General features: G+C 43.2%; 2 protein-coding genes across 2 annotated transcripts; both read right to left on the minus strand.

Moving 5' to 3' along the window:
• Positions 1-454: 454 nt before the first annotated feature.
• On the minus strand, positions 455-5,710 carry LOC106145649 (arylamine N-acetyltransferase, liver isozyme). Its single transcript, XM_013367791.3, has 2 exons — positions 4,824-5,710; positions 455-1,938 (listed from the first exon to the last, which is right to left on the minus strand). The coding sequence occupies exons 1-2, from the start codon at positions 5,059-5,061 to the stop codon at positions 1,046-1,048; spliced, it is 1,131 nt and encodes a 376-aa protein (XP_013223245.3). The 5' UTR covers positions 5,062-5,710; the 3' UTR covers positions 455-1,045.
• An 898-nt stretch (positions 5,711-6,608) lies between these two features.
• LOC102086109 (arylamine N-acetyltransferase, pineal gland isozyme NAT-3) lies at positions 6,609-10,346 on the minus strand. The gene is made up of 2 exons (XM_005504750.3): positions 10,180-10,346; positions 6,609-8,572 (listed from the first exon to the last, which is right to left on the minus strand). The coding sequence occupies exon 2, from the start codon at positions 8,563-8,565 to the stop codon at positions 7,693-7,695; it is 873 nt and encodes a 290-aa protein (XP_005504807.2). The 5' UTR covers positions 8,566-8,572; positions 10,180-10,346; the 3' UTR covers positions 6,609-7,692.
• Between the last annotated feature and the right edge of the window lie 987 nt (positions 10,347-11,333).

Here is an 11,333-nt window from a genome sequence, read left to right on the forward strand (position 1 = left end):
TATCATAAAGGTAAAAGGATTTTGTGTTCTGTATAACACGCTGTGAAACACCACTGGTGGAATGTCCCAACTTCCCGGTGTTTCCTTCCACATCTGCAGTTTTACTTATTTAAGGTAACTTTTGTTCAGAATACTGTTTGTAATAAATATGAAGAGTTTTATCTGTAATACTGTCATGTCCACTAGACAACACAGGAAGGTTAGGCCTCAAAAGTTTAGCTTATAGTTTGGAAAAGTAGATCTAACCTTGTTTGTTTCCATTTTTGATACCAAACGCCTGATTTTAAAAGAACTGTTGAATTGTGTCAGCTTCTATTGATTTCGTTTCAGTTTCAGAGACACAGAAAAACCTGGCCACTCAAAATTAGAAAGCTCTGGGGAGTTTAAGTGCCTCTGCATAAATAACTCACTTTAAGTAAATTTCTGGTAAGGGAATAGGACTCAGATCTTTTAACTTATTTCTTATTTCTTATTTCTTATTTCTTATTTCTTATTTCTTATTATTAACTTATTAGGTGCTAATCAGCACCTAATAGTGGTTTGAGAAAGTCTTAACCTTTCTTTTTCTTATGAAGTCTTTGAAAGCCAAATTCAGCTCAACTTTCTATTTCAGACTGTTAAAGGAAGTGAATAATTTGTAAAGCTCTGCTAAGATAAAGATTGGAAATAATACCAAAAAGGTTAGAGGTCTTTTGTGTAAAAAGGTAACACAGCTTCTCCTTCTGTATCGTTTTGTTCTCCTTTGCCACAAAATATATCTGAAATAAAATGAGATCCAGAGAGGTGGAACAAAATGTTATGGAGTCAAAAAGCAATTTCCATATGAGCAAATTAGAGGGAGTAAGATGTCTCCGCTTCTAAAGAAGGAGACGCCTAAGAAAAAATATGCAGTCGGTATATGCAGTTGATTAGCAATGTACTTGAGTTTACCAAGCTTTGTGTTCATCTGACTAGATCAACTTCAGAATCTGATTAATGCTATTAATGTTAATTTTAGAACTTTTTATATTGGATATTTAAAGATCCATCTAGCACAGAGTTAGAACTAGATCATATCCACTATATTAGGTGGCAAACCGCGAACATTTATTGGTACAAGTTTGTTCTCCAGCACTATATTGAATTTGTCTTTCAGTGTCTTCTCAACCTCTTCATCTGTAAGAGTTGTGAACTGCACCAGGTCCAGATCTTCCGTGTACTTATACTTCGTCTCAGTGAAGGTCCATCCAACTAAGGCGTAAAGCCCTTCAGAGGTCTGCAGAGTGCAGATTGACTTCTTCTGAAGTAAGTTATCTGGAGTCACTTGTAGGTATGTGTTTAGCTCCTGAAAGTCATTTATATCTCGTGGCTCGAGAGTGAACGTATATATTTTTCTGATATTCCCCAGTTCTGGAGTATCAGTGAGAGGGACGCTTGGCTCAGGAATATAATGCTTTCTTTTGACTTTCTCGAAGTACCAGGTGCCGTTGTCTTCCGTGAAGCGGAAGATGCCGGGGATCTGGGGTTGATCCTTCCCGGAAATCAACATCAGCGGCTGCCATGCCTGGTAAGGACCACCAAACCCGGCATCTGCTATGTAGGAATTTCCCTTGATCACCACCTTCAGGAGGATGTGATTTATCCCAGCTTTGTATGTCTTCTCTGCTGGTTCGTAACTCTTTCCTCCAAGAATACAGACATCATACCCTAATTCTTGCAAGGCCCAAAATAAAAGGTAGTTGGTTTCCAGGCACCACCCACCACGTTTCTTTCTCACAATCTTATTGTAAACAGACTGTAAATCGAGTTTGATGGTCTCCCCGCAATGCATGCTGAGGTTTTCAAATGGAATTGCCCGGATGTGGTGCTGGAAGATGAGCGTTAAGGTTTGCAAGTCTGCATCCTTATGGGACTCGTTGTAAGAAATTCTTGCGAAATACTCTCGAATGTTCATTTTGCCTGTGTGAGCAGAAAAATAGCCAGTTACTGATGTGCAGCTCTCAAGAGGTTTACTCCTATTTCTGTAGCACAGGTTAACCAGCTTGTAAATGTAGCCTAGGCCACTTAATTGAGGATTTTAAAGAAACCTGTGCCCTTGATAGGAGATGAATACAGGCTAGACCTGCCTGGGTCATCTGTATTTCTTAAAAAGAGATGAGGATAGGAGCAGGTGACAGTAATGTTTTCTCTCTCGGATGTGTCCTTCAAGCCAGCTGGATGTCTTTCCTATGGGAAGACACGGCATGTGGCACAACAGAATCTCTGGCCATAGATGACAGTCCCACGTGACAAAAAATTTATAAAGCTGACAAACAACATGTTTGCTGAAAAGCTGCTAGACCAAACCAGCATAGAAGTCATGGCAATTTCTTACTGTTTCTTTTACTGTAACAAGTAAGCAATTCTTTATTTATCCAACAGGTAGTTTAACTGGAAGGTTTTTACATTCATGGCTTCAGCTAAGTGGGATTAACATCTCAGCGTGTCACTGTGTTAGACAGGCTTCCATGTGAAGTAAACTGTTGTTTTCTTAATCTCTTTCGTTTGCCTGGGGAGTTCAGACACAGCTTTGACTCTGGGTGTTGAAAAGAAGGAACTTAATTTTTCTAACCTAAGAGGAATTGATAATTACTAATAATACGTTCAACTTGTATTCATCAGCTTTTGGTTTCTTTTACAAACCAAACCAAGCCTTAGTTTCAGCTCAAATTATCAGATAGATTTTGTATCTTCATGTCTCTAATCCTCTTTCCTTTCATTATCAGAAAGAGACTGTCACTGGTGCTGGCTGTGTGGCCAAGATGCAAAAGGTTCCCTACAATACTTCTAATCCACTGAATCATGTGGCATTTGCAAGGGTTTCTTTCACCTTTAATTTAGATTTGGCTTTTTTTCCACACAAGGATATTGGTTTTCTGGAACAATTCACAATCTGCTAAGGACTGTATTAATTTTCAAAAGCTCTGAGGATTTCTTGCTCCTTGAAATCAGTTGCATGTTCCCTGGGAGGATTTTCCAAAAGATCACCTGATGTAGATGAGAAGGGAGAGATGATCTTCCAGCAACTATTCTCAGTTTTGGTCCAGCTGCTCCCCAGGAGCGACCAGCAGTTTGACCTGATGTCCATGCCAGCGCTCAAGCGAGTGCTGGGACCTTCTGAAAATCCCATCTCAAATATGTCAGTAGAAATACCCCGACCCAACAGGTGAGAACATCAGATGACCTAATCTCTAGGCTTTAGCTGCAATTTTGATGTCAGCAGAACTCATTCGACGTACTTGCATTGCTCCTGATCTGCAGTGGTTAAAGGTTTCAGACCGGCTGATGCAAAACCATAGGAAAATGCAGGAAAATAGAGGACTAACCCAATAAGGAAATAAGAAATAGACATTACACTTCAAAAGGACCCAAAGAGGCTACACGAAAAAAAAAAAAGTAATTTGTCTTTCATACTGCATTATATGGGTGTTTTCTGTCCCTTTTTTAGGACAAGGGCGCTCATCTCTGGCAGGATCTCCTTGGAAACGCTGGTTGTAGAAAGCCATTCCCTCCCCAACAGACAGCACACGTGTACACTGGTAAGCTCCTCCTGTGATACTCTGCTTCATTTTTCTTTCTGTTCCCGCTTTTAGCCATTTTGTGTAGCCAGATAGAAACACCTTTTCTGTGATGCTGTCCATCTGAACCACTGTGGCCACGAGGTGCCCAACAGACTCTGTTAGCCTGGTGGGTCTGATCTACTTGACATTCGAGCAAAAACTGATCAGTCTCTACACTGGGCCAGCAGCAAAAGACCTGGTGGCCTCCCTATAACGTGTCTGCTGGGTCTGGGTGCCCCCGCTGCCCCGGCAAAAGTGCAGTGTATGAGCAGTGACCCCCTTCCAGCCATGAGCAACCTCCCCATCGACAGCTGCCTTTACAGCAGCCATAGGGTGCTGGCAATGAGGCCTTGGGAAAACATATTTTTGGAAATTCACAGCCCGTGCCTCAGTTTCCCCAGCTGGCTATTGTGTGGCCTCATCAATTTAAAATTTCTACAGCAGAGACAGCCTCGTGGTGGCTGACAAAATGGGCTCTGACCTCACTGAATACTTAAAGAGGGTTAGGTATAGTAAAGCTGCAGTACAAAATCACGGGTGTTGGGGAACGCAGACAGGCAGCGGTCACGTAAACCAGCGTTTACCCTCTTGCTTCCCACAGGCAGCTTTTCATCTCATCACGACCGTTCCCACCGTGTCAGTGACGGGGTTGCGGTGGCGAGTCCTCGCCCAGGGGACAGGTCACATTCCAAAGCCGGCTTGCCAAGTATCTTAAGTCTCAGTCCCGATCTCATCCTTGTTTAATTCTGCTGTGTCAGCAGCTGAGCTTTGTTCGGTATTCGTGCACACTCGCAGGAGCAGCTTGGTGGGCAGCGAGACCCAGACATTAGTTCTGCCTGTCCGCCAGCGTCCCTGGGGAGAGCTGTGTCCTGTCATAATTAGGCTGAGTATTAAGAACAGTTCTTTGCTAAAATTCATTAGAGGCTTCCAAGGCTGGATCCTGTTGCACATGCCATACCAATTGATTTTAAGCTACACTGCGAGGCAGTAGCTGGGTTTTTACAAACTCTAGCTCAGCAAAAAGGGGTTATTTTAAGCTTCGAGAGCACTTGGTCTTTGGACTCGTACAATGTCCTTGCAGTGCAATGCAACACACGCACAGCCGCGGGGCTGCTGTAGTTTATACTTTGCTAACGTGACTCCAGTGCTAAGCACACAGCACACAGCCCCACAAGGGTGGTCTTTGCCATAGGGGACAACGCACAGCTGCGAGATGAAGTGAAAGCTCAGACACCCAGCGCTTACCTCTCCCACAGCAAGGTTCGGACCTTCTTTTCTGCTTTGCTCCGAAGTTCCCAGGAGTTGTTGCACCAGGAACTGCTGCTCTTAAAGGGCCAGGCTGCCTTTTCTGCCTGCCAGGGACAGCGTTACCCTCCAGCAGAACAGGAAAAGAGGGGAGAGGGTTTCTTCTTTTATAATAATTTATATTCTGATGGTTTATTTGTATTGGTATGTGTGTAGAAAGCCCTGTCATGCAATTCATTGTGTCAGATGCTGTACGAAGAGCCAGAACATGATCCAGTCCTCAAATTGTTCACAATATTGAGTAGATATCTCCCATGTTACTGATTGAGAACTGAAGCCCTACAGGAGTGCAAAAGTGAAATACACTATGGTTATAGCAAGTAACTTGTGCAAGCAGTTATAACCCTGTCCTCAGTCCTGCAGGTCACCCAGGTGCTTCCACATCTGGGATACCTGGGTGGGTACACCCACGCTGAAGGAGCAAAGCAACAGAGAAAATTTTGGTACAGATTTTACATTGTTGACCCTCTTGGCCAGGATCTCTGTAGGAAGTGACTTACAATATAGTAATCCCACCCAAGAAGCCACTGATTTATTGGTGAGGGATGGCAATCTCACTGTACTGAGCTGCTCTTTGAGGCCCATACCAGACCTTCAAAGCAGCAAGGTCAGATTTGCAAAGCCAATTAGTTGTCTAAATCCCCAAGGGTTCAAAGAGAAGCCTTCTCCTTTGGCAGCAAGGATGCTGCTTCTACAGAGTGCTGCGCTGCCTGAGCCTGCTGTGCCTTTTAGGCTTTGCCTCCAAAATTACTGATAAGGAAAAAGCAAACTAGTGCAATCTGAGATTAAGAGCCTTTTTTTTTTAATTTCTCCTCTTCCAACAGAGCTTCATGTGATTACCCAGCAACAAAATCTGCTTCCATGGGTGCATGAGCGGGAGGTCCAGGAGCACTGAGCTGTGCCAAGAACCAGCCAGAACAGTGGAGGAGATGAGTCAGCTAAAAGAAAAGAGGTTTTTCCTATTGTTGTTTGCCCTTCAGATGCAGAACCTCTGCAGCAATGAACATAACACCCTACACCTATGAAACAGCCCAAAGCAAAAGAAACACCCAAGCATGGGGAGAGGAACAGGCACAGCCCTTTCCAGGTGTTTCCCATGTCTGTTCCCAGAAACGACAAAGTTTCTTGACTCTGCCGCGGACCTTCTCCTGCCCCACACCTTGCTGAGACCTGGCTGGGCTTTCACCTCCATCTCAACACACAGAGTTTACCTCCTTCATCTGTTCCATTAATGTGGGGAGCAAAGGATACACCTTGCCAACAAGCCAGATCCTGGGACTGTTTCTCCTGAACATCTCTGTTGCAAGCAGCTGGTACACACTATAAGAAACCCCTTTTTCTTCTGCAGTCAACTATCCAATCAATCGTTAACACTTCATTTCCCCATAGGATGGGGGCAGCATCATGGGCTACAACGACTGTTGCACACAAGTAGCCAAGCACATACGGATGTGTTTGGGAAGACAGGGATTTAGGAAACTCACCCTGTCTCTATGAACTACATTGAAAACATGTGGAATAGCTTTTATTAACTATAAAGAGCCTGTTATAGAAAGCTGCACATATTGCATAACGAATAAAAAAGGGTCAGTGATTTACTGTATTTTTAAAAGCCCTAGCTGCAAAATATTAGCATATACAAATAATCAGGACAACTGCAGTGATTAATAATATATCTTACTTTGGGGATACATGTTGTAATTTAGGGAAAAAAACAGCTGAATGTTTCTACTTCATGATTCTTGATTTTTTTTAATTGTAATTCACTTCTATAATTTACTTAATTATAAGTGCATAGTTGTAATGTTTCCATAATTTGTACATAAAGGAACATCAAGCATCATCTCAAAGGGCGAAGTGATTACATTTGAGTAATTTATCATACTAAAAATCTTAGCCTTTAGGTATCTGATTAAGATTCGTCATTTCTCCTTGTATCAATATAATTAGTATCACTTCAAACACAGCCCCAGTAGAACAGATACATTTCAGAAGAATAATTCTGCACATGTGTTTGAGTTCAGCCACAATAATTAATGTGCGATAACACTTGCAGCAGAGTTTTGCGAGAGGACGATGTATTCCCAGCTGTGAGCTGCTGGGTGGCAGCAAACAAAGTGCAGGGGAGATGCTTTCAGTTTGAAGAAATACTGCTGTTTGGTTATGTCAGAGAACAGGAATTGTGCCCAGTCTGAAACAAGACAGAATTGTCTGTTACTATTCTTCATCATCAGTTTTAGGCCATAAATAGCCAGTCTGTAAGTATTCACACAGCGCAACACAGGTGTGGGACTGTCTGACTGTAGTGTGAGAGGGTGTTGTGAACACAAGAGCAAAAAGCACAGGCTTATGGCCTAACTGGAGCAAACTTGGCACTGGATGGCTTTGTTTTTCTATTAAATTCAAAAATAATATGGTATTCATTTAAGAGGTGGGTATGATTTTTTCCCCAGATGGCAGCACAAAGTAATGAAGAGCCATACAGGTCCATCACTCAGCTCTGCTACTCCAGGTGCATTTGGAAAAGCTTTTAAGAGATGAAAGGAGTAGGGAATGGGCAGAGTCTGCTTCCAGCTAAGCACAAACAGAAGGAGAGTGGTTTGATTGAGCTAGGAAGAAATTATTTGTACCCAAACCAAAAAGAGATGCAGGAGCAGTTGTGAAAATCAATTTCTTTTCCAGCTTCATGCTAATATGTTCTGCCTTACACCAGTATAGATAGAAAGAGAAAACCTTTAGATGCTTGTCAGAAACAGGGGGAAGGATTGCAAGTAATGCCACTGGATTGAATTATAATTCAGGCAGTAAATTAAAACATACACAACCTGCTTCTATTGACAGGTACTAATTTCTTGTCTAGTGTTATATTGAATTTCTCTTTCAGTGTGTTCTCTATTTCTTCATCTGCAAGGTTCCTCATTTCCACCAGATCCATATTATCCTTATAATTGTACTTCATCTCAGTGAGTTTCCACCCCACCAGAGCCCGGACGCCGTCAGGGGTCTGCAGGCTGCAGAAAGACTTTGTCACAAACAGGGAGTTCGGCGCAGTCTGCAGGTGGATGTTGCAGGCTCTGAATTCTTCTATGTCTCTTGGCTGAAGGGTAAAGAGATAAATCTGACGGCAAACTTCTTTTTCCTCGTTATGGGAAGTGGAGTCACTATGGTTGACAACCCACTGCTTCCTTTTCACCTTCTCCAGGTACCAGACCCCGCTCTCCTCCAGGAAGCGAAAGACCCCAGGAGTCTGCAGCTGGTCTTTCCCCGAAATCAGCTCCATGGGCTCCCACATTTGGTAGACCATCCCAAACCCACCATCCACAATGTACGGTTTGTCGTCAAGCACCACTTTTAGCAGCAAATGGTCCATTTCATCTGCATATGCACCGTACTCGGGGACATAAACTCTTGCTCCCAGAAGGGTGACATCATAGCCAAGGGTTTTCAAGACCCAGGACAAAATGTAGTTGTTTTCCATACACCAGCCCCCACGTTTCTTCCTCACTATCTTGTTGTAAGTCACTTCCAGGCCCAGCTCAATGCCCTCCCCACAGTGGATGCTGAGGTTTTCAAAAGGGACCGCTCGGATGTGATGCTGGAATATATCTGTCAAGGTAGCCAAGTCCGGTTTATCATAGGAGCCCTGGTAAGAAATCCTGGTGAAATACTCCTTGATGTCCATGCTGCCTCTGAGAGAAGGGTGGAATAAAAAATAATAGATTTTGTCAGATGCAACAGACAGATCTTCCCCATCCCTTGTAACAGGGTGCTCATCAGTATGGGCAGCCTGCTCAGAAGAGGAGTGGGATTTGACTAATAGCCCTATTAAAGGCAGCTGAGCGTGACTATTAGCGCTGAGGGAAGCCAATGGGACACTGCTGATGAGCACAAATGTTATTTTTAATTGTTTCTTTTACAGCTGTGACGAGAGGCTCCAGCTGTGCTAAGCACATTTCAGCAGAGAGTTCCTGCCCAGCAAAGCTACAAATCTCTGTAGGAAGGAACGAAAACAGTAGAAGCACTGTTTCCCTGCTAGAAATTACAGGAACTGAGACTCTCCAGATCTGAACTGCTTTACTTGTGGTTTGACTCAGCGAAGCAGGAGCAGAAAGCAAACTCTTCCTCTCTTGCAGAGCAATCCAGAGCCTCATCTGCAACTTAATCTGAAATATATCTGCTATGGTATTTGTTATTTAGGCAGCCCGGCACAAGCCAGTCTCGCCTGCTCTTGCTCTCCATGCTGGTGGTAGCAGACATGACCTGCAGTGCAGAAGGGGTTTTTTTAGGACAGAAAAAAGCAGCTTGAGACCTCCCAGCCCTTGATGGTAAGGAAAACAGAAAGGGATTCTGATGTAGCCAAATACTTTTGTTATTTCTCCCCAGGCACCACCGAATTTCTGACATCTCTGAGTACAGAGTGATGTTGCTCAGATTACTGACATGAGAGGTCCCAAAATGTTCTCAAATTCCGCTGTACAATTCTTAAGGAAAAAATCATAAGAAAAAGCCCAACCTGACAAAAATGGCACACGGCAAGTTGTATGGGAATTTTTGAAAGGTGCTTTCAGTATACCAACAAAGCAATGAAAATGCAAAATTTCCATTTGGCGTAACATCCTGGCAGAGGCAGAGAGTGTCCCTGCTTTGGTTAACCCACATTTCCGAACCTTTAGGATAGAAGTGTTACAGAACTCTGTAACTATTGCCTCATGGCCACCACCACATCTCCAACATCCAGCGGGCAGGTCTGAATAATCCCACATCAGATTAAGAGCATCAGGTTATAATTGTGGTGATTCTCTGATCAGCTTTTGGCTTGTTCCCAAAGCCCCAGAACTACAACTCTTTTTCATTTTTGAAGACTTGGCAGAAACTTGGCTCTTGCTGTGGGAACTTTAAACCAGCATCACCAGTGACTGGAGTTTTTTTCCCCTTTCTTTCACTTTGCCACTGCAGGCTAAACACATATAGTAACTTCTACTTAAAGGGAAAAACGTTAGTGTGGGGTTTTCTGTCTTTCCATCTCTTGTGGGTGTTCAGGAGACTCTTTTAACAGTGGTATCTGAAATAAGTCAGATGGCACAAATGCCCGATCTGCTTGAGGCTGATAAATGCATAAAAAGCCCAGCATAACTATTCCACCGGTGGCCTCTGCCAGCGGCTGAATGTCCCTGCTCTGCCACTACACCACGCTCCATTGTGTTTTGGCTTCAAACAGATTTAACTTCCTGGTTAGGAACACTCACCTACCAAGATGCAGTTGTTTTTTTTTTTTTTTAAAAAAAACAAGGCTTACCTGGAAAATCAGTTCAACCACCAGTGTATCTCCAGGGTTTGGGGGGACGTTTTTTGGTTAAAGCAAGAGGCGTGATGGGCTGTCCTTTACCTAGTGCAGACAGAGCTCCAGGGCTGTTCTCCAGCTTCTCTTCAGGGCAATGTCTTAGTTCCCTCAACCCGCTTTCACCCGCCTCTGTCAGATTGCAAAAGCTGGGAAAAAAAAAACAGACAAACCCAGAAGGGTGGAGCGTAAGAGCTGTACTGAGCAAATAAAGCAAACAGCACTGACTCAACACACATGCAACAACTGCTTGTTAGTAGAGCAGAGACTACCCTGCATTTTCACTTATTTCATGCTTTCAGCAGGGGCTACCTTGGGTTCTGACAAAAGGGTATATTTTGTTTCAATAGCTAGCTCAATGCACTTAGCTAATATATTTTTTTTTTTTTCCACAGGTATTAGGTAACTATTTGAAAACATGGGGAAGAAATCTTGCATGCATTCAATCTGGGAAGATTTCTGCACCATTTCTGAAAGCAGCAAGATTTTGGCTCAGTAATTTGCATGTGCAACCCCCCTGCCCCAGTCAGCAAGCACAAAACTTTCAGCACTGCCTTTGCTTAATTTGCTCTCTATGATTCACATGCATTTTTTATTACAGTAAAATCCACAGAATGTAAGAAAGCACAGAGACAGCAGTATATTTTTTTGGTCTTTGCGCACAAGTAGCACCTGATGCTGCTGTGGTGGCAAAGATGCTATTGGCAAAGTGATGACCATGGAGTGCTAACACACTGGGAGCTCCATCCCTTCAGTGTGTTTCATGCTCCTTCTTTATCTGCAAATTTTGCTTGCATTTTGCCAAATTAAGTCTTATTAATGCTCTCATATATATGGCTGGATTTTTTTCCCCATTTGTTCCCTAAGAGTAGTTTCAGGCCTTCACATTTAGTGTCAACAGCAAGTTTCATTCAAACACTGATTTATTGGGATAATTAACAAAGATAATAAATCAGACTCGACAGAGATGTCTGTGGTAACCCATTGCACAGCTCCACTCCCGTATCAAAATTTGGCTCTTTATCATCCCATCAGTGGCTGGTGTTTGACTCTGCAAGTGAGAATCGGTGCCCAAGCCAAGAGAGTCTGAAGGGAATGTATTACCTGCCCTG

The sequence above is a fragment of the Columba livia genome, chromosome 13, assembly GCF_036013475.1.
Source record: "Columba livia isolate bColLiv1 breed racing homer chromosome 13, bColLiv1.pat.W.v2, whole genome shotgun sequence".
In the NCBI taxonomy this organism is placed as follows: Eukaryota; Metazoa; Chordata; class Aves; order Columbiformes; family Columbidae; genus Columba; species Columba livia.